A 22,411-nucleotide genomic window follows, 5' to 3' on the forward strand; every position below is an offset into this window, starting at 1 on the left:
GCAACAGGATCATTCTCAGGGCGTTGTGAATAAATCATGGACTGGCCAGAAACCTGAGTGCAAGGTATCAGCCTGCGTGGGTGCGGGATCCGGTAGGGAAGTTGGTCAGGGAAATCAAAATACACAGGTGTGATATAACTAAGCTTTATTCCGCGTGTATCTCCGACTACGACCTCGTATACTCAGACGCTCTCCGGCTCTCCTCGCTGAGAGCCCCCCTCCTAGCGGTACGTATGCGCTCGCATTGCTTGGCAGTGTTGACTCTATACACTGCCTACTTTCCGTGCGCGTATACATCACACTGAGGTTGGCTGAAAAAACATCGGCAACATAGCGGCGGTACAAGTTGGACGATTACATATAATGAAGAATTTATTCAAGGAATGAACGGAATATATAGATATGTAAATACATTTTTTTAACGGCGTATACAATATAAACCTACTAATACTGTCCAAGGACTACCTACTGATTCAAGACTATTGGAAACGAACAAATTCCATTATAAACAGCTACGAACGGAATCAACACTACCACAAATGACGACAAACGAAACGAAGTTACTACAAACGAAAGAAACATAACAAAGTTATTAAAAGCAAAAAAAATGGTACTGCAATCAACTAAAAACGATTCTGAAGCACGTCGGACGATTTTAGTAAATTTTGGAGAAACTACAAACGAAAAAAATGGTACTACAATCTACTACAGACGATTCTGAAGCGAGTAGGACGTTTGTAGTAAATTTCCAAGGAACTACAAACGAAAAAATCAGTATTACTAACAGCTACAAAAGATTCCGAAACATTAGTTGGCAGCAGGGCCACAGAAATTCTAGCTAAGAGAAAAAAAAAAAAAAACATATTTTTCTTCCCTTTTTACTACAAACAAAAATATCTTCACTACAATCAACTACAAACGATTCTGTACGGAAAACTACCGTTAAATTCGATTTTTTCAAAATGGGGGTGACATTTTTTTTTTTTTTTCAATTTATTCATTTACCCATTTATTTATTTCACTTCTGGAAGTAGATTCTATCGAGGTGTGTTGCACCTTTGCATTTCAACCCCTTATGTTTTTTTTTTTGGCGCTACTACAAACGAAATCATTGTTACTACAAACAACTACCTACAAAAACCTACAAGAATTAACAAAAAATGATTGAGTTTTTTTAAGTCGGGTGCTAGGTTCACATAGGTATGATATTGTTTCAATCGAGTGGACGAATTCTGAAACGTAAAAAAAAAGCACGAGGATGAGGCTTAAGAATTGGTAGAACAACACGAAAGGACTCATGTTATATGCAAGGAATAGTTGATACATGATCTAATTCAGGAAATCACCATTGATTGTAATTTCGCGATCAGGCGGAACAGTGATTGTGTAAAAACATTTGAAACAGGTATTATGGCTACCTTTTACCACATCATTTTAAATGACGAGTCGCTGCAGCATAATGATTTTCTGATACAAAGCGATTCTCGATAGCAAGAAACGAAAGAATGGAACATATTGAATAGTCATCTCCATGGAGCAACTCTTCATCAAGATGTTGCTAAAGCTATCCAACTGATTTTCAGAAAAGTTCCGGAAATTTATTGCAACGCTGCGTCAGAAGATATGCTACCAATATGCAAACCATGGTGATAATAACATCGTCTGGCGGATAACACTCAAATCAGATCACAGTGGCACGAATTTCGTTAACATTGCTGCTACTATTGGCCCAAGGCGTATGGCATTTACCGACCAGGGTGTTCATATTCGATTTGATTGACGAAGACTCCCATTTATCGCGTAACGCCACCGTACACACAAATCGTACACATTCTGACCATCACACATCGCAGTTTCCTTAAGAATAGATACTATTGAAATGTTCATTGTTGGGTAAGGTTTTAGAAGATATAGAAAACACGAAAATATCCTTGACAAATTGAGTGTATAGCTGTGCTATCGTTTTCATCAATATTTCGAAGTCTCATCGTGATGAATGAAAAGCTAGCAAATAGTATGTTTCGCACCTACATTATGACGAGTACAAAACGAATTTCGAGCATGAAAGTGAGATCACAAAAAGGAAATTCATTCTTCAGAGGATGCTATATTCAGTCGTTACAGATTGCGTTATATGTCACACATTTTGAATATTATCAAAACCTACGCATCACTGCTGTGAAAATGCTGTAATGAACGCAATTCTACAAACAATGCCGAATACAAACATCCAAAAAAAAATTTTCCCTTAAGCACTAATAATGACGAGAAACGTATTTCTGTAAGCGAAATACTACTAATTATTGGAATAAATTTCCTAGCCGCATTCTCGCAGTATACGAAAAAGTATCTGTTTATTTTTGTTCGACATTGCATGCAGAATTTCGATGATTTTGTCATTTTTACAGGAATACCGCGTTTGATCGGTCGATAAATATTGACGGTAGAATCTTCTAGCGGTGGCGTGTTAGGGGATGAACCTGATGGTTTCTGCCTCTGCCGTACTTCTTTCCAAGTTAGCCCAAAATTGCATTCGCTCTGTTGAGAAGGAATGTTTAACCTCTAGCGTGATTTCGGATCTGTCCCCTATCTGAAGGTAATTGTCCTTTCTCGAGTACGGCTCCCACGTTGTATTTCCACGAAAAAACAAAGTTGAAGGTTTACTGAAAATGCGTGCATTAGTTGTGAATCATATGTATCATCAGATATTCTCATTATTGGAAAAAACCTACCCGTGATTCGCAAAAGATGTCCACAATTGCACCATAATTTCCCTCATTTGTAGATCTTTTTCATTTGGGGTTTTGTTGAGAGCTAAGATGATATTGTAGTCTACATGTGGAAAAATGTAACCAAGATCATCCGCGTGTGCTACTCCGTAGTCCGTCAAAGGGTTGCTGTAAAGGTAAGTGTTACTCCAGGTGCCCCGATATCTAAAGGCGTAGAAATATTGGGGATTTACTGCCACTGCATGCTGGTATAGCAGGGAGGAGTACATCGGATAGGTGAACGTAGCGTCACCGATGAGTAACGTCAAGCTAGTCAGCAACTGCAACAAAGGGATTCATAAATGGCGCATCACCTAAAGACTCAATTCTTTGGTTGGCCCGATACGGATAATTACAGAATATCTTAGGTCAACGATCACCAGAACTGATACGACAAGAATTTTTTTTCACCCACAAGTATTACATACTGCCTGTAGTTTTTTGTGAAAACAACTAATTTCGATTAATTTCTGCTAAAAGACGCTACTGTAATACGATTTTCAATCAAGAGACTGATGAGGTGTAAGCTCCTGATATAATCTACGCGTACAGTAACAATTTCACATGATGATAGAAATCATGCGTTCAGGTCAAAAGATGACTGCAGCGACCAAACTTCATAATTGTGCCAACTATTAGTAAATCTTTGTCAAATATGGTAGTGAATTTCGCGATCAGTTTTCAGCTGTTCAGATTTTTCCGCGATATTCTATGGTTAGGATTCAAAATATAAGTTGAATGAACAACGTCGGAAATATGAAACCTAACCACTGGAACTCTTTGGAAACATTCGTGACTTCCAACCCTCCTATACAGCTGGATATGTATACAGTAAGAAAGCTTGTTGTATTCGAATCGTCAAGTTTGAATATCTTTTTACTCACCTCACTTCTATTCATTGTTTCAATGTTATTGAAATAGTACGACTTGGCCGCCTTGACCCAAGCGGCTCCAGAGTCCGGTAGATACGACCAGTACATTAAAATCGGCAGCAAATAATCAAAGTTTTCCAGAAAGTCGTCAAACCATTCCTCCTTTTCATAGAACACTGGTGTAACGAGTAAAATGATTGAATGATTAAACAAATGCGAGAGTCAAAAAACATAATTATAACAGAGCAAGAACCTTACAAATTTTCAAAGCCTCAAAATCATGCCTCAACTCTCTGTTTGTCTGATTTTTGAATAATGTGTATCATCAGCCGTACAGGATCCGACAATGTCACGCCACTTTTTAATTTCCATCAACTATGTTGACGTAAGAGAAGTATTGGTTTCGGTCCAAAATAACTTTCTGCAACTTGAAAGGATCTCTACATTTCTGGGCCTTTAGTATCGGAAAAATAAGTTGTTTGACAGTTGTTGCATGTCGGTCTGTCTCGAAAAAATTCAACGATCGTCTCAAAAATGATTTCACCAGAGAATTTGTAATTTACAGGCCTTTGACATTAAATGATGGGCATCGAAATTGTCGTATCTTGTTCTCTTTCTTTCACAGGCCGTGTTCAAATCGTCACGTCGCAAAACCACGTGACAAACAAGGTGAGTCGTCGACGCGTGGTCGGATATGCTCTAATGAATCTGAATTCAAAATTCAGTTTATAGAACGTTTGAATTCAATTACCATAAATCGAATTAAATGCTTCAATATCACACAATTTCATGAGAAATGAAGAAATCATTTCACTCTGAGAAGTAATATCTAACAAAAAAAATGTTGATCATACATAATGGTACGTCTAATGATTGAATCGGTTTTTCGAGGTAATAAAAGGTACCGTAAAAAATGCAGTATTGGCCCGCATTAGTCAACCCCTCATTAGCCTGTACCCTTCAATAGTCAACGAATTTCCCATCAAGAGACCCCGAAATAAGCCATTGAGGTTCTCTTTCCATAGTACAGATCCTCCCGAGACTCTGCATAGTCACGCCTCTAGAAACATGCGCACAACTGGGTTTCGTAGCAGTCACACTTTCCATCGAATGAAATATATAAGGAAATTGCTCAAGGTCTGATTAGAACATTATTTATTCTAAGAGTACAATGAGAAAATGTCATTGAAGTAAGTAGTTTTTTAACGTAAAATCACAATTATACAATCACCTTATAGTAGAAAATCACACATTCAGTTATATCGATTGGGTCAAATTGAATGAAACTTTTTTCGTCCGATAAGGAGGTCTCAAATTTTGTAAATAAATTGTAAGCGAGTAAATATCGTTTCCAATAACTGCACGCATTCCAAAAGCACTTGTTCTCTATAGATTTTTGTCATCTTAACAATTAGTCTCTGGTCTAACGGTTGTATACAGGTAAGTAACGTTACGTTATGTCGCAAGGACATAATTTAGCAAGCATCGTCAATGCTGTTCAAGATGTCGATTGGTGGATGAGAGGGAGCATTGTCGAGGAGAAGAAGGCATCTTACAGGTGATCCATGTTTCTCTTTTACGTTGGGCAGAAAAACCTCTCTATACCACTCTTGGAAAAGATCTCGGTCCATCCAGGCATTTCTTTGATCCTTATGAATCACACATAGATGTGTAACGTTTTTGAAGCACCGAGGTTTTTTAGATCTATCAATGAATAAAAGAGGAATTTTATGGGATCCACTTTCATCGGTGCATACCATCATAGTAACATGATCCTTTATCACAGTACACCCTGGAGCAAATTTCTCAAATTTTCCTACCAATATCTGAGTTGGTAAGGTGTTCTGTCAAAAACCAGCCTCATCTGCGTTGTAGACGTTTTCAAGGCGATACCCGTTTTCTTTTAGATATGTAAAAAGAGTCTTAACAAACTCCTGTGTATTATCCCACACGATACTTTGGTGGAGTAAGGGTATTTGATTGTAAATTGAGTGTTGAGTCAATTTTTGGAATACCTAACTATACATATATTCAGAAGTTGAATACACGAAATTTGGTTACAAGATTGCGACTAGTATTATTCGTAGTAGTTTATAAATTTGAATCATCATAGTAGCGATGTTGATATCGTCTATCAGATTATTTGTTGAATTCTTCAAAATTCGGAATAGATGTTCATTAGAGAGATTGATAATGCGTTGACTTTATAGTTAGTTAGATTTAGGTATTTGGTCGATCCCTGAAATTGTTGGGTACTTGTTGGTTTGAGGACTTGACGAATACTGACATTGCAGTGATTATCAAAGGAAGAATTTGAAATTTTTCTGAACTTACAGGGTGTAGCAGTATACTGATTGGCCGATTTTTCATATTAGTGAGAATTTAGAATTGGTTGTAAAAGTGGAAATTTTGTACATAGGCGGGAAGTTAAAGCATGCAGGTATGTCTTGAGGTTAAACAATTTGCGATCCTTCCGCGCTTTCACGTACCTACTGTCCAAGCAGACAATCTGGCAGCCAACTGAGTATTGCAAATGGACAAAACCCATGGATAATAAGGAAGAAAAAAACCCGCGCTGGAAGTCACGTACGACCCTTCGACTATTTATTAATCGTTTGATAGTATTTTATTATTTAGGTTTGTAGTCCCCCTATAGTATTGACTATATGAATGACATTGTGTTGATACACTACATCCTGACCGCTGTCAGATTCAGCTGATAGGCGCTCCTCTTGCATCGTGGGGCTACGAATGCCATGGCGTTTCTTAACACGTTGAGCGCCATGTCAGCCATCGGTGGCTGACACTAGACTTTCCGTTTAGGCCGCGTCACCCATCGGTGGCTGACAGCGGCGCGCGTGGCCTGAACGGGATTGCTTAGAAATACGCGTGGCGCTCAACGTGTTAAAGTGATCAAGGCAGCCTTAAACTTCGATTCTGCAGCAAAAATTTTTTGGTGGTATATTAAAGCTTTTTCGGGTCGAATCGCCTGTATGAGAGGTTTGCCTACGGTGCTCTGTTGCACAAACCATTTGTAAATTGCTTTTCCAATACCACTATCTTCGACGTTTGTAATTTTCTTCTTCTTCGTACTTCTATGCTGGTCTTTAAGTATACTGAGTTGTGTTTTCTTCATTTTGATTAATTGTTGTTAGAGTCTATCTGTCGATGCCATAATCATGCGTAAGCCTAAGGCCCGACTCACCGTTTTCGAACCAATTGATAATAATTGTTACTTTCTCATCGATGGTCAGCCTTTTTCTATTATTTCATCTTGCCTCGCTCATTCTGCAAATGACAAAAAAAAATTCGTTAGAAAAATTAATAAACGACCGTATGAAGTTTTTAATGAACTGGAACTGTAATTTTGAACGGAAAGTGTAGAAACGTATATTTGGAGTCTTTAATCAAAGTGTTTATCTGGGTTCAGCGAAGAAGATACAGTCGATAAATGAGTGTGGGAGAGAGGCGTGTGCTCATACCACATATATGAACAATAATTTATAAAATAATTATATTCATGAAAATTTCTTTCTTCTTCCAGGACTCGTAGTTCGAAAATAAATGGCAAGGAGAGGTTAAATTAGCTAGGGTTCAATTTCCTGTAGATTATAAAATACTTTTGATATTTTCCTAAAACCTCGGACGGAATCACCGTTTAGTATAAGAACAAAAAAGAAGAATTGATCAACTTACCTTTAATCATTCATATTCCACGATTGTCCGTTTTTTATTTCCATTCAACCACTGTCTACAGTAAGTATGTGAATATGTTTGTTCCCAAATCGACTATAATGTACACTTTTCTTGTGTAATACCCAGTGGGTACTTCGCCTCTTACGCCCCCACCAGAGCCTGTGGTTCTGGACCCACTCCCGCCAAACTACATACATACGCTACTTGTATGCATTTTTTACTATTTATTTTTTCATTCTCTCCGTTCTGAATTCTACACACAATAATGCGAAAAAAAAATCTAGATCTCGCTTCGCTCAGGTAGTAAATCAATCGCGGGAATAATCTTCGACTTTTTTCCCTTGTTGCATAATGTACTTATATGTTCAGCATAATTTGATGTTTGGGTTTTGCCGGTAGTGCCGCATACACGGTCTACGAGAATGTGTATACGAGTGAAATCCGTCTATCAGGGTGGGAATGCGGAATATCAAGGGACTTGAAGGCTCCGATGGGTTGACTAATATGGGAAATTACTGTACTGTTTTTACGGCTTGTTTTCTGCCATTTTGTTGACTTTCTGGAATTTCTATCAAAATCAACCATTTTCACCTTGCTATACTCATGATTTACAGTCGAATGATCAATTCCAAGTAATTTGCATTCACTTGCCTATAGTAGTCCCTAAACCTTCGTCTTCAACGAGACCCATGATACAAGGTACATCACGAATCTGACCAGCTCTCGCTATATTTGTAGGGCTGGTTGTTATAAAAGCCCCCTTGATATCTGGCTCATCAGTACAAGCCCATCTGCTGAATGGTTCGTATTGCCACACGGAAAACTGTTCGAATACGCCTACAACATCCAAGAAGTTCTTTTTCCGCAAACAGCTGACGAGGGAATCCGAAGTTTCATTTGAACAGCCAATGTAATTGCCAAGTTCGAATGCGCGCTTTGCGTAGGCAGCCCTGGGTCTGTAGACCCATTGCGGAAAGCCAGCTCCGCTTTGCATAATGAACTTATGGAAGAGTCCTGTAATGTCGTGAATTGATTACGCCATATTTCAGCATTTGGTTCTAACTGTTTTCATCAACTCATCGTTGGAAAAACAATTTTTGAGTACGTCGTACTCGATGTAAAGATAGAATACGTCCTTCCGATTATTGTTCATGTGATATCAGTCGTCCCGTTCAAAGATTTTGTTATTCATCAATCAAGTCTGTTGAAGATTACCTCTAGCCTTGGTTGGGTAGAATGTGAATTTAATCTTACCAATTGTCAATTTCGAAAGCGTCAGAAGGTGAACGCAAGCGCTCCCTGAGCTGTGGCCGAATAGTGTCACTCGATCAGGGTCACCGTGAAAGTGTCTGATGTTACGCTGCACCCATTCGAGCGCAAGGACCTGATCTTTTAGGCCCCAGTTTCCGGAAGCCACTTCGTCGCCGGTGCTCAAGAACCCCAGAACACCCAGACGATAGTTGAAGGTGACGAGAACTACATCTTGGTTCAAAAGGTACGCCGGACTGTAGACAGATGATTTGGTAGACCCTGTCAAGAACCTCCCACCGAATACATATGCCATTACCGGAAGTAGCGAGGAGTTCTTACGGTTGCTTATCTGTATGTATAAGATCCGAATTCAAATCCAGTTACGTTTGCTTCACGAGACTTTTGATTTTGAACTCGTGGTTCTATTCTCGCACAGCAAGTGGCTTGCATGCAAATAAGCGAGCCTTACTAAACATAAAAAATTACCTGCGGCGTATACACGTTCAGGTTTAGACAGTCTTCGTCCCCAACAAAACTGACATAGTCTATGTTACTTAGTTGGGGGCACATGTTTCCGTCGGCAGTAGCGTTTCGGATTCCCTTCCAACCACCCGCCGGCACGGGATTGGCGAATCTACGACACAAAAAGAACTTTTGTAATCGGATTCACGCCAAGAGTTCTTCTTTAGTTGATAGATTTCAATCAAAGGTATGTTTGTTTATCGCAAGACCTTGCCATTTGAAATGTTGATATTATATATTCGTCATTGGTATTCATTTACCCATAGAGTTCTTATCGCGTAATTAGCGGGTTTAACATTCGGTCTTATAGTCGGTTACTCCAAGCGGCACCTTGCGTACCTTTGTATCAAGATTCGTAGCAGACCTGTCGTGAACCCAATAAAATCGTGCAACGCTGGTCCTTTGAATGAGTTTCTGTTTTTAACCATCTGATCCATTTTAACAAACAAACCGGTATACTCGTTGGAAATGAAGGAACATTTAGTCTCACTTGGTTCGACTGACAAACGTCAGATAAGATTACATAAATACGGAGTTAGATTTGTCAGTATTGTATAGATATTGTGAGTGTCATGTCACGCACTTACAGAAATAGAAGAAACTGCATAATTTGTTTATTGAAGTATATATGCTTCTTTTCATAACTTTATTCTTTACACAAACACTGTGTTTTCAAGTGCACGCGAGTGTTGAATAACATTTATGTAATTATAATCATTACAGTGTTTTCGAAAGTATACAGACTCAATTGAATAGTTGAAAGCTAGTAATAGAGAAGTAAAAAACGATGAGAAACGGCCAAAAAATAATTCTTGAAATGATGATTTTGCTATAAATCAAAAATGCCCTTAATCAACTGTTCTCTGTACAGTGAAACTTGCCAATACCGGACATTTTCGGGACTTAAAATATATTCTATTATTGAATAGTGTATGCTATTCAGAACAACATTAACGTCTAAATTATACTTCTGGGGATGTTTAGAGTGTCCGTTGTAAAGAGGAATCCGTTGTTGGGAGTCGTCCGTCAAGAGAAGTTTCACGCCCCAAGTGCACGTATGTACGTATGTATATACATACATATATGATCAATTTCTTTGCTCTACGATATCTCGAGAACGAGTTACCGGATTCCGATAATTTTGGTTTCATCGAGGCGGCTTTTCCAAACTTAGAACTGCTAAGATTTTGGCTTTTATCGGTTCGGTACTTTTTCAATTATTTCATTAACGAAGTTCCAAAACATCAAATAAAAATGATGATATCTGGAGGGTCAGTGAATGAAATTGAATGGAAATTGGTATCGTGAGATTTTTTAGGTCACTTATCACGAATCTGAGGCCAGATTTGCAAAATTCAAATTTCGTGACTTCAATAATCTGAAATAAAACGAAAATCATTTGAATATCGATGAAAATCGGTACTCGTCCATTTGTTAGGTGGCTGATCACGAATCTAAAGTCGGATTGCGAAATCCAAAATAGCAATTCAATATGGCGGGAAAAAATTCATACCCAAATTCCGATATTGACAGAAATTGGTGAGCGGAGGTTTTTGGTTCACCGATAACGAATCTAAGGCCAGACTTCCAACCTTTGTAATGGTGGATCCATTACGGTGAATCAAAATTCCAAAAATTGTCATATTTTCACGTAATATAGTATCCGAGAACTTAGGAAGCGTTAATATCGAATCTGAATTTGTAGTACACAATTCAAGTTGGATATTATTCTTTTTTTTTTCTCTACAAACTCGAAGCTACAGTGTGAGAACGAGTAGTTCGAGGGTTGGCTCATGGCCAGTCCAGAACTGCCGTTTGATAAATAAAGATTCAAAATCAAGATATTGCGATATCAAAATTTCTTCTCAAAAAGAAAAAAAAAGAAATTAGCAAAATTCATTCGAATTTTGTCACACGAAAGTGTATGTAGCCTTCAGATCTTTTGACAATATTTTCATACATCTCTTATTGTTAGACACATTCGGCCAATTTCAATAAATTATGAACCGTGTTATTCCTAAACTAATTGTTTATAAATCTTTCACTATGCATTCTCTTCAATGCTCGGTTTATAGATGTTTTCATCAAAAGTTTTTATTTTATTTGTTCTTTCTTGGATATTGTTTTTTATTCGAATCTATAAAACAAACACATGTTATTATTTTGCCGAATGCAGTCTTTTTGTTAATGGAACGTTCCACCCATGCCAATTTCCCATATTTGTAGCTAGTTAAAAGTACCACATCAGGTGCATTTACGGATGAAAAAAATCATAGAATCGGTAAACACTAAATTGATTTACTTCACTTACCTCTTATTTCCTACCGGTGGTTGAGCGTAAGGAATTCCCAGAAAGGCCGACACCTTTCGGCCATGGGTGGTGGTCATAATTTTTCCCCGCAGATTCCCCTGGGAAAAAGTCACTTCCGGTTCAGTGGTTCCATCAAGGTAACCGAAACTTGACGAGAAAAAAATGCTTAGCAGTAGTGGGAGGAAAAGACACTTCGCCCCTGAATATGAAGCCATTGTCGTCACACGATGTTGTCCGATGAGAACAAACTCCACTCTGGCGAATCTTGTTAGTGGGATTTTTTTACGGCATCGAACCGTTTGTCTATCGCGAACGAGTTTGACATGCCAATCGTCAAACATGATATTCAAACTGTCCAACGACCGTCGCGGAAACAAAATAACATACCCCCACCTTAATCATCAAGAGTATTATGAATATATTTGTGTCGATCATTTGTCTCTGTAACACTCGGAGATGCAATGCATCAAACCACTTTAGTTTCAGATACTCACTCCTCATTTCACGTTTCAGACTTGATACCGACAATAAGTGCACATACTCGAATCCGATAGAGCCAACAAAATTTTCACTTGTTTGGTATCATCCAGCCCTTTAAACACTAGAGTAGTTCAAAGAAACGTTGTTGTTGATTCTCCCAAAACTTATCACTGCCAGGAAGATTCTTAATCGCGGCATCACTGTGAAATTCTACTCATTGAGAAACCGCCTTGAAACTTTCAGATGCAGTATATGTGGATCCAAATTTGTAAGTAAGTATGCATTTCTTTTTTTACCAGTTCGGTCTCAAATACGTTATGTTGAATAAATATGAAGTGAATGCATTATAGAATAACAATAATTGGAGCGACAAAAATATCCTTGTCGAAATCAGCATTCCCTGTTACCTGAGAACTAGTATAGTGTAATATCACCTATTGTTTGCTGACCTAGTTATCAAATCGACGACGAATAAATTCATTTCGCAATTCCAATAACTCACCCAAAATAATTTATCATCAGTCCATGTCCTCAAGTACCTAGAGAATCAATAAATTAGTTTAACCTTTCTCAGTTCTTTCAGATCGCATAAACTAAATAGAACTCTTACAATTAGGTAATCTATCTGTATCATGTGTATTATACATATTATTATATAATATATGAGATTATATTGTATGATAAATGCATTATACACCATTTATCTATCGATTAGTAATCAGGTTACCTGTTTCCTAATTATTACCAGAAATATCATCGCTACGATGTTCAATTTAGCGAATAGAGCGGTATTGCTATCTGATGAAGTCTTTCATGACAATAAACTGAAATTATAATATTATAGTACATCCCGTTCTGAGTATCAATAATGACCCGGATTTCTTCATTTCAAATCATATGTACCGGACTCTGAGAAAAGAGTCTTGTTATAATAAATAAATATATTCCGTCGACCATGTTCAGGGAGCAATTTTTAACTGTTGAAAAACTTATTAACGTGCAATGAACATATGTGCCGTTACAACTACAATCGAAATTTTATAGTATTTGAGTTAAATATAATATTCACCTCTCACTAACATATGTCTATTATTGAAAAGATACTCTAAAATTGTGGCTGATAAAGCGAGATTTGGTTCGAATTTTTTTTTCTTTTATCAAAAAATTAGCACTAATTGTGAAAGATTTCACTCCGTGTTCTGCCACATGAAGATTTATTAACAGTTCACAAATCTTATTTGAGGATTCAAGTTCATAAACTCACCATTCGCACGTTCCAAGCACGTTCTGTATATTTTAAACGCAGTTCGTCGGCCGAGCGATTGATTTACAATAAAAACCAGTGTGACACTGCAACGGTAATGTTATGGAGCTGATATTACAACTTGGGGCGTATCCGAACTTCTTTCAACATTTAAGTGTTAGTGCAGCGTGTTTTTGTTCATAAATTCCTGATCTGGATGCGCGATATTATGTTTGAGGTTAGGTGCGTGCGATGTAACATTTATTTCCGGCTCACACGTGAACATTCGGACGTTCGTCTCGCCGATTCGATTCAAACGCACGGTACGTAAAGTTCATGCCCCAAGAACGACGTGCGCTTTTCGTCCGTTCCAGAGTGTGTAGGTTTGGAAAAAGTGACAGCGGTTGTATCCGTAGTACGATAATGAGGCAATAAGGAGCTCAGCATCACCAAATAAGATTCTCAGTAAAATAGATGATCGATTAACTGTTAATAAATATTCATCCGGTACCATTATTTAAGTAGTTTAACATTGTGTTTGATTGTTTCATACAACAGGATACTAATTCTAAAGAAATAGATGACTCATTAACTATCAACAAATCTTCATTTCACAGAAAAAAGTAAATATAAAAGGCGCGATTTCTTATGTGCAACTAAATATTTATTTCGCCATATTCAAATATACGATTTGTTAACAGTAAATAAATCCTGTTCACTATAACAAGACTCCTTTCTCAGTTATTTGTGGTTTGATGAATAATAAGTAATATCTGTTGTTTAACGACTGTCTGGGAACTCTGACCTATTTTCTTTGGTTAGATGTAGACTCAAGTTCGCCGGTGAAAGGAGCTTTGCCTACGCAGGCGTGGATCCTAAGAATCACCAAAAATAATCGATTTTTGATTAAATTCGTATTTTTTCCCGATTAATCGAGTATAAACGATTACTTTTCTTCTCAATTGGTTTTTGATTTTACACCCATGAACGATGCAATACAATAACAATTTATGTGACTATGGTATCGGTTATTTTGATCGTCTTACTTACCAAGCACCTATTTCGTATAATAACTAAGAGATAAATGAATATTTTCACCTGAAAATGGAAAACAATTTGAATTGAACTATAAATTATCAGAAACTTTTCCCCTATCAAGAAAACATACTGAAATTTACAAAATTTAGGTTTCATATGCGCAATTTCAAAAGAATACAAAATAATCGATTGATTTTCTACAATTCAATCTTTTTCGATTATTTTTTTGAAGTCGAATAATCCATGCATTTAGTATTTTTAGCTTATGTCAGTGGGCATCACTAGTTCAACCACGATCTTACATACAGGGCTGAAAACGACGGTGGTGAGACTAGGCACGCTTAGTGTCCAAGTTTGCTATTTTGATTCACGCCGCAGGGGATGCTAATGGTGTCGAGAGGTGATGTGCGACAGAGGAAGAAGCAGCTTCCGTCCTTCTCACTTCCGAATGCAGCGAATGCGCTGTCGACCCTAACCCAAATTAATTAACAATCGTAGGATCACGATGTAAGGCCAGGGAGGCAAAAAAAAGCACTTCCCGATACAGCTAGCAACGCATATTGTTGGGTTGAGAATAGGAAAATTTGAACCCTAATTGTGTGTACCAGGGCCTAAAATCTGCTATAGGCTGACTGGTTCCTTGTTCAGTACTGCTTTCAACCACGGCACGCCTTCTAGCGCTACAGTCGCAGCCAATTCGCAGTTCACTGGTGACAGCGCCGCCATTTTACATTTTGTTACATTTCACAACTACCTGTTGATAGAAGGCGGTCGCTTGGATAGCTCTGATATAAAAAGTGTTTTGAAGTGTTTGTAAGCAAATATGCCTAGTGAACCAGAGTGCTGCGTTTCAATTGTTCCGACGCAACGTAACATCTTTGTGGCATTGGTTTCCAAAAAATGAATATGATGTGTCTCCTATGTAAAAACATCGAGCTCGACACCCGAGATTTATCGAAATTAGCGACGAACTTTGTGAAGTATTCGTGACCAGGAGGTTGATTGAAGAAGAAAGTTTAGTCAAAAATTCCGGTCAGGTAAAGAGAGTTTTAATTGTTGGGAAAACGCAACATGTTTAAACGTTTTCGACGTTTCGGCCGGGCCCTGCCGACCATCCTCAGGAAATTTTGACGACCCGTTCCTGCTTAGATGTTCTTAGTTCAGCATTTTGGACGGAAGTGAAGACGAACGTATTATTTTTAAGACATCATACATATGCTAGTCCAATTAAAACATCTATTTGATTACCTTTCTTTTATTAGTAATTTTATAATACGTGAAAAAGTATTCCGTACTCTCAATTTGAATTTCCCGCTACCAATTTCTTATTAGCCTCTTTAATACTGATTGCAACCACGGTAAGGTAAGTGGCACTGACTGCAGGAAGACTTGTCCCCGCCTCGGAGCACTGCAAATACGCTGATGATTGTTTCTATTCTAGGGTGCGTACCCCCACTATTGATAGTTCTGTTAGTTTCCAGACCTGCATGTAAGACCGTGAGTTCAACTTTATTAGACCTATGTTCGGATTCTATGCAACTTGAGGGCTCTGTGATAATTTAAAAATGAAGCTGTATCTTGCAGCCAAAGTTAGTAGCCAGGCGTGTTAGATGTTTTGAAAGAAGAAAAATGCTATCCTGATTCATCCTCATAATTTTATAAAAGTATTGATTCAAGCTATTTCACAAAATTTTGACTTTCGGTCTTCACTACCTGATTCGAATAAACATTAGAAGGTTTGGCTGATGATTCTGGTTGGTAGTATCAGCCTCGTGATTTCAAACTAATCTACCTCCAAGAGGCCGGAGAGGGCAACACGCCGGGGCGAGAAATATGGTCGGCGGTCCTAACCGAGAGAGGTGTACATGACCGAACTTCGAAGAGAACAGACGTTATTCAGAGTACAGAACTGTTTTGCAGACTGAACGTTTTATGACTCGAATCTACCTCTCTACCAAATGTCCAGTTATCAACACAGAGCAACAGGATCATTCTCAGGGCGTTTTGAATAAATCATGGACTGGCCAGAAACCTGAGTGCAAGGTATCAGCCTGCGTGGGTGCGGGATCCGGTAGGGAAGTTGGTCAGGGAAATCAAAATACACAGGTGTGATATAACTAAGCTTTATTCCGCGTGTATCTCCGACTACGACCTCGTATACTCAGACGCTCTCCGGCTCTCCTCGCTGAGAGCCCCCCTCCTAGCGGTACGTATGCGCTCGCATTGCTTGGCAGTGTTGACTCTATACACTGCCTACTTTCCGTGCGCGTATACATCACACTGAGGTTAGCTGAAAAAACATCGGCAACATAGCGGCGGTACAAGTTGGACGATTACGTATAATGAAGAATTTATTCAAGGAATGAACGGAATATATAGATATGTAAGTACATTTTTTTAACGGCGTATACAATATAAACCTACTAATACTGTCCAAGGACTACCTACTGATTTAAGACTATTGGAAACGAACAAATTCCATTATAAACAGCTACGAACGGAATCAACACTACCACAAATGACGACAAACGAAACGAAATTACTACAAACGAAAGAAACATAACAAAGTTATTAAAAGCAAAAAAAATGGTACTACAATCAACTACAGACGATTCTGAAGCGAGTAGGACGTTTGTAGTAAATTTCCAAGGAACTACAAACGAAAAAATCAGTATTACTAACAGCTACAAAAAATTCCGAAACATTAGTTGGCAGCAGGGCCACAGAAATTCTAGCTAAGAGAAAAAACAAAAAAACATATTTTTCTTCCCTTTTTACTACAAACAAAAATATCTTCACTACAATCAACTACAAACGATTCTGTACGGAAAACTACCGATAAATTCGATTTTTTTCAAAATGAGGTGACATTTTTTTATTTATTTTTTTAAATTTATTCATTTATTCATTTATTCATTTTACTGCTGGAAGTAGATTCTATCGAGGTGTGTTGCACCTGTGCATTTCAACCCCTTATGTTTTTTTTTTGGTGCTACTACAAACGAAATCATTGTTACTACAAACAACTACCTACAAAAACCTACAAGAATCAACAAAAAATGATTGAGTTTTTTTAAGTCGGGTGCTAGGTTCACATAGGTATGATATTGTTTTAATCGAGTGGACGAATTCTGAAACGTAAAAAAAACGCACGAGGATGAGGCTTAAGAATTGGTAGAACAAGACGAAAGGACTCATGTTATATGCAAGGAATAGTTGATAGATGATTTAATTCAGAAAATCACCATTGATTGTGATCTCGCGATCAGGCGGAACAGTGATTGTGTGAAAACATTTGAAACAGGTATTATGGCTAACTTTCACCACATCATTTTAAATGACGAGTCGCTGCTGCATAATGATTTTCTGATACAAAGCGATTCTCGATAGCAAGAAACGAAAGAATGGAACATATTGAATAGTCATCTCCATGGAGCAACTCTTCATCAAGATGTTGCTAAAGCTATCCAACTGATTTTCGGAAAAGTTCCGGAAATTTATTGCAAAGCTGCGTCAGAAGATATGCTACCAATATGCAAACCATGGTGATAATAACATTATCTGGCGAATAACACCCAAATCAGATCACAGTGGCACGAATTTCGTTAACATTACTGCTACTATTGGCCCAAGGCGTATGGCATTTACCGACCAGGGTGTTCATATTCGATTTGATTGACGAAGACTCCCATTTATCGCGTAACGCCACCGTACACACAAGTCGTACACATTCTGACCATCACACATCGCAGTTTCCTCAAGAATAGATACTATTGACATGTTCATTGTTGGGTAAGGTTTTAGAAGATATAGAAAACACGAAAATATCCTTGACAAATTGAGTGTATAGCTGTGCTATCGTTTTCATCAATATTTCGAAGTCTCATCGTGATGAATGAAAAGCTAGCAAATAGTATGTTTCGCACCTACATTATGACGAGTACAAAACGAATTTCGAGCATGGAAGTGAGATCACAAAAAGGAAATTCATTCTTCAGAGGATGCTATATTCAGTCGTTACAGATTGCGTTATATGTCACACATTTTGAATATTATCAAAACCTACGCATCACTGCTGTGAAAATGCTGTAATGAACGCAATTCTACAAACAATGCCGAATACAAACATCCAAAAAAAAATTTTCCCTCAAGCACTAATAACGACGAGAAACGTATTTCTGTAAGCGAAATACTACTAATTATTGGAATAATTTTCCTAGCCGCATTCTCGCAGTATACGAAAAAGTATCTGTTTATTTTTGTTCGACATTGCATGCAGAATTTCGATGATTTTGGCATTTTTACAGGAATACCGCGTTTGATCGGTCGATGAATATTGACGGTAGAATCTTCTAGCAGTGGCGTGTTAGTGGATGAACCCGATGGTTTCTGCCTCTGCCGTACTTCTTTCCAAGTTAGCCCAAAATTGCATTCGCTCTGTTGAGAAGGAATGTTTAACCTCTAGCGTGATTTCGGATCTGTCCCCTATCTGAAGGTAATTGTCCTTTCTCGAGTACGGCTCCCACGTTGTATTTCCACGAAAAAACAAAGTTGAAGGTTTACTGAAAATGCGTGCATTAGTTGTGAATCATATGTATCATCAGATATTCTCATTATTGGAAAAAACCTACCCGTGAATCGCAAAAGATGTCCACAATTGCACCATAATTTCCCTCATTTGTAGATCTTTTTCATTTGGGGTTTTGTTGAGAGCTAAGATGATATTGTAGTCTACATGTGGAAAAATGTAACCAAGATCATCCGCGTGTGCTACTCCGTAGTCCGTCAACGTGTTGCCGTAAACGTAAGTGTTACTCCAGGTGCCCCGATATCTGAAGGCGTAGAAATATTGGGGATTTACTGCCACTGCATGCTGGTATAACAGGGAGGAGTACATCGGATAGGTGAACGTAGCGTCACCGACGAGTAACGTTAAGTTAGTCAGCAACTGCAAAAAAAGGGATTCATAAATGGCGCATCACCTAAACACTCAATTCTTTGGTTGGCACGATACGGATAATGACAGATTATTTTAGGTCAACAATCACCAGAACTGATACGACAAGAATTTTTTTTCACCCACAACTATTACATACTGCCTGTAGTTTTTTGTGAAAACAACTAATTTCGATGAATTTCTGCTAAAAGACGCTACTGTAATACGATTTTCAATTAAGAGACTGATAAGGTATAAGCTCCTGATATAATCTACGCGTACAGTAACAATTTCACATGATGATAGAAATCATGCGTTCAGGTCAAAAGATAACTGCAGCGACCAAACTCCATAATTGTGCCAACTATTAGTAAATCTCTGTCAAATATGGTAGTGAATTTCGCGATCAGCTTTCAGCTGTTCAGATTTTTCCGCGATATTCTATGGTTAGGATACAAAATATAAGTTGAATGAACAACGTCGGAAATATGAAACCTAACCACTGGAACTCTTTGGAAACATTCATGACTTCCAACCCTCCTAAACAGCTGGATATGTATACAGTAAGAAAGCTTATCGTATTCCAATCGTTAAGTTTGAATATCTTTTTACTCACCTCACTTCTATTCATTGTTTCAACGTTATTGAAATAATACGACTTGGTCGCCTTGACCCAAGCGGCTCCAGAGTCCGGTTGATACGACCAGTACAAACAAATCGGCAGCAAATGATCAAAGTTTTTCAGAAAGTCTTCGAGCCAACCCTCCTTTTCATAGAAGTCTGGTGTAACGAGTAAAATTATCAAACAGTTAGGTATAAGACTGGATATAATTAAAATAAGAGCGAGAACCTTACGAATTTTCAAAACCTCAAAATCATGCCTCAACTTTCTGTTTATCTGATTTTTAAATGATTCGTATCGTCAGCCGTACAGGATCCAACAATGTCACACCCCTTTTTATTTTCCATCAGCTATATTAACGTACGAGAAGTATTGGTTTCTATCCAAAATAACCGTCTTTAACTTCAATGGATCTTAACATTTCTAGGCATTTAGTATCGGAAAATTAGATCGGTTGAAAGTTGTTGATCCGTCTGTCGGTCTGTCTCGAAAAGCTTCAGCGATCATCTCAAAAATGATTTCACGAGGAAATCTGAAATTTACAGGCCTTTGCATTTAAATGATGGGCATGACAATTGTCGTATCTCGTGCTCTTACTTTCATAGGCCGTGTTCAAATCGTCACGTCGGAAAACCACGTCACAAACAAGGAGATCCGTCAACGCATGGTCGGATGTGCTTTAATGAATCTCATTTCAAAATTGTATGACTTCTTCGATTTGCAACATTTCTAAAAAGCGTGAACAGTAAACACTTAACTATTTAACTCGTGCACGGACTATCTATCTAAATAAGCAATACGGATCGATTTATACAAAGTTTATAGAACGTTTGAATGGAATTAGAAGAATTCGAATGAAATGCTTCAATGGAACACAATTGTATGAGAAATAAAGACAACATTTCACTCAGCAAATAAATATCTAATGACAAAAATGTTGATCATACTTAATGTTACGTCTATTGATTGAAATGATTTGCCGAGGCGATAAAAGGTACGGAGAAAAATGCAGTAATGGACCGCAGTAGTCAGCCCCTCAATAGTCAACGAATTTCCTCTTGCATACGTTCTCCTTCTACAGTACAGATTTCCCCGAGACCCTGCTTAGTCTCGCCACTAGAAATATGCGTAGAACTGAGTTTCGTAGCCGTCACACTTTCCATCGAACGAAATATGTAGGGAAATTGCTCAAGGTCTGATTGGAACATTGTATATTCTGAGAGTACGATAAAAAAATGTCATCGAAGTAAGTAGTTTTTAACGTAAAATCATAATTATACATTTACTTTACAGTTGAAAATCACATATTCAGTTATATCCATTGGGTTAAATTGAATGAAACTTTTTTCGTTCGTTAAGAAAGTTTCAAATCTCGTAAACTGATTTTAAGCGAGTGAATATCGTTTCCAATAACTGCACACTTTCCAAAAGCACTTGTTTTCTATAGATTTTTGTCATTTTAACAATTACTTCCTGTTATATCGGTTGTATACGGGTGAGTCACATTACGTTAGGCCGCAAGTACATGATTTGGCTAGCATCGGCAATGCTCTTTCGGTCGTTGGATGAGAAGGAGCATACATTGTCGAGGAGAAGAAGGTATCTCACAGGTGATCCATGTTTCTCTTTTACGTTGGGTGGGAAAACCTCTCTATAACACACTTGGAAAAGATCTCGGTCCATCCAGGCATTTCTTTGACCCTTATAAATCACAGATAGATTTGTAACGTTTTTGAAACACCGAGGTATTTTTTAAATCTTTCAATGAATAAAAGAGGAATTTTATGGGATCCACTTGCATCAGCGCATACCATTATAGTAAAACGATCCTTTATCACCTCATGCCCTAGATCATCGTACAGTGGGACGAAGTCCTTGAAAAGCGAAGTAAATCTCGAAAAATGAAAATCCGCTTCAGTGAATTTTGACTCAAGCGTCAGGTAGAGCAATAATTAGTGCATTCAAACCCCGAAAACAGAAGGCGAATCCTCTGTACCTGGCTCGCAACTTCGGTTCAAAGTTGACCGTCATTGACGGTGCACGCATTGCGCGAGAATACAAAGCAGAAGCAGTCAACTTCAAAATTTTATATTTTAAGTGTGAATTGTGCGATTTCAATTTTTCAAGATGGATTGGACTCCTGGAGATGTGTAAAAAATATTTCTGTATCAGTTCAATCAGGAATTGATGTTCGACCGCCTAAAATACGGCCACACTCGATGCTCTCGTGAAAACGATATGATTCTATAGACCTCAATTTTCAAACAGATGACAAGTACCATTTTCTACCATATTCTTCAACGATCCGAGTTCAGAGTTATAGGTTATAGGCTAATAGCTTACGAAATCCATAAGAATCGCCCGCTCCCACCTGCTCCTTTGGCTGTAATGATTTTTGGTCGTAAGTCGCGTACAGCATGAGCGGGTACGCAGCGCGACGCGGCAAATTTCACAGTACGTACAATAGGATAATAAAACCGGTCCTAACATATACCGAGACTTCATAACAAACTAGCATGGTTATTTTAGATTCACATTGTTTATAATAAATGTCTTCAATAATTTATGTTCAAGATTTCACGAGAAGCAGCATGTGTAATATTGTCTTATCTGTCATAAATCATATGAATGAGTATTACGTTTTCGTGTTTTTGTCTCCTCAATATCAGAGA

General features: G+C 38.0%; 1 protein-coding gene across 5 annotated transcripts in view; it reads right to left on the reverse strand.

Annotated features, from left to right (window-relative positions):
- Window positions 1–1,911: 1,911 nt before the first annotated feature.
- LOC124212733 (esterase E4-like) overlaps window positions 1,912–22,411 on the reverse strand; it is a 53,918-nt gene continuing 33,418 nt past the window's right edge. The window contains exons 1-7 of one of the 5 annotated variants that reach the window (XM_046613103.2): window positions 9,449–9,595; window positions 9,074–9,221; window positions 8,591–8,936; window positions 7,988–8,350; window positions 3,653–3,816; window positions 2,733–3,049; window positions 1,912–2,663 (exon numbers count right to left, since the gene is read on the reverse strand). In XM_046613103.2, the coding sequence (XP_046469059.1) occupies window positions 2,468–2,663; window positions 2,733–3,049; window positions 3,653–3,816; window positions 7,988–8,350; window positions 8,591–8,936; window positions 9,074–9,221; window positions 9,449–9,546 (1,632 nt within the window). In that variant the 5' untranslated portion in view covers window positions 9,547–9,595 and the 3' untranslated portion in view covers window positions 1,912–2,467. Of the gene's footprint in view, window positions 2,664–2,732; window positions 3,050–3,652; window positions 3,817–7,987; window positions 8,351–8,590; window positions 8,937–9,073; window positions 9,222–9,448; window positions 9,596–11,420; window positions 11,741–18,171; window positions 18,744–18,812; window positions 19,130–19,733; window positions 19,898–22,411 lie in introns of those variants that run through there. The other 4 variants (XM_046613102.2, XM_069133448.1, XM_069133447.1 and 1 more) reach the window with 4 other exon arrangements.

The sequence above is a fragment of the Neodiprion pinetum genome, chromosome 2 (assembly GCF_021155775.2).
Source record: "Neodiprion pinetum isolate iyNeoPine1 chromosome 2, iyNeoPine1.2, whole genome shotgun sequence".
In the NCBI taxonomy this organism is placed as follows: domain Eukaryota; kingdom Metazoa; phylum Arthropoda; class Insecta; order Hymenoptera; family Diprionidae; genus Neodiprion; species Neodiprion pinetum.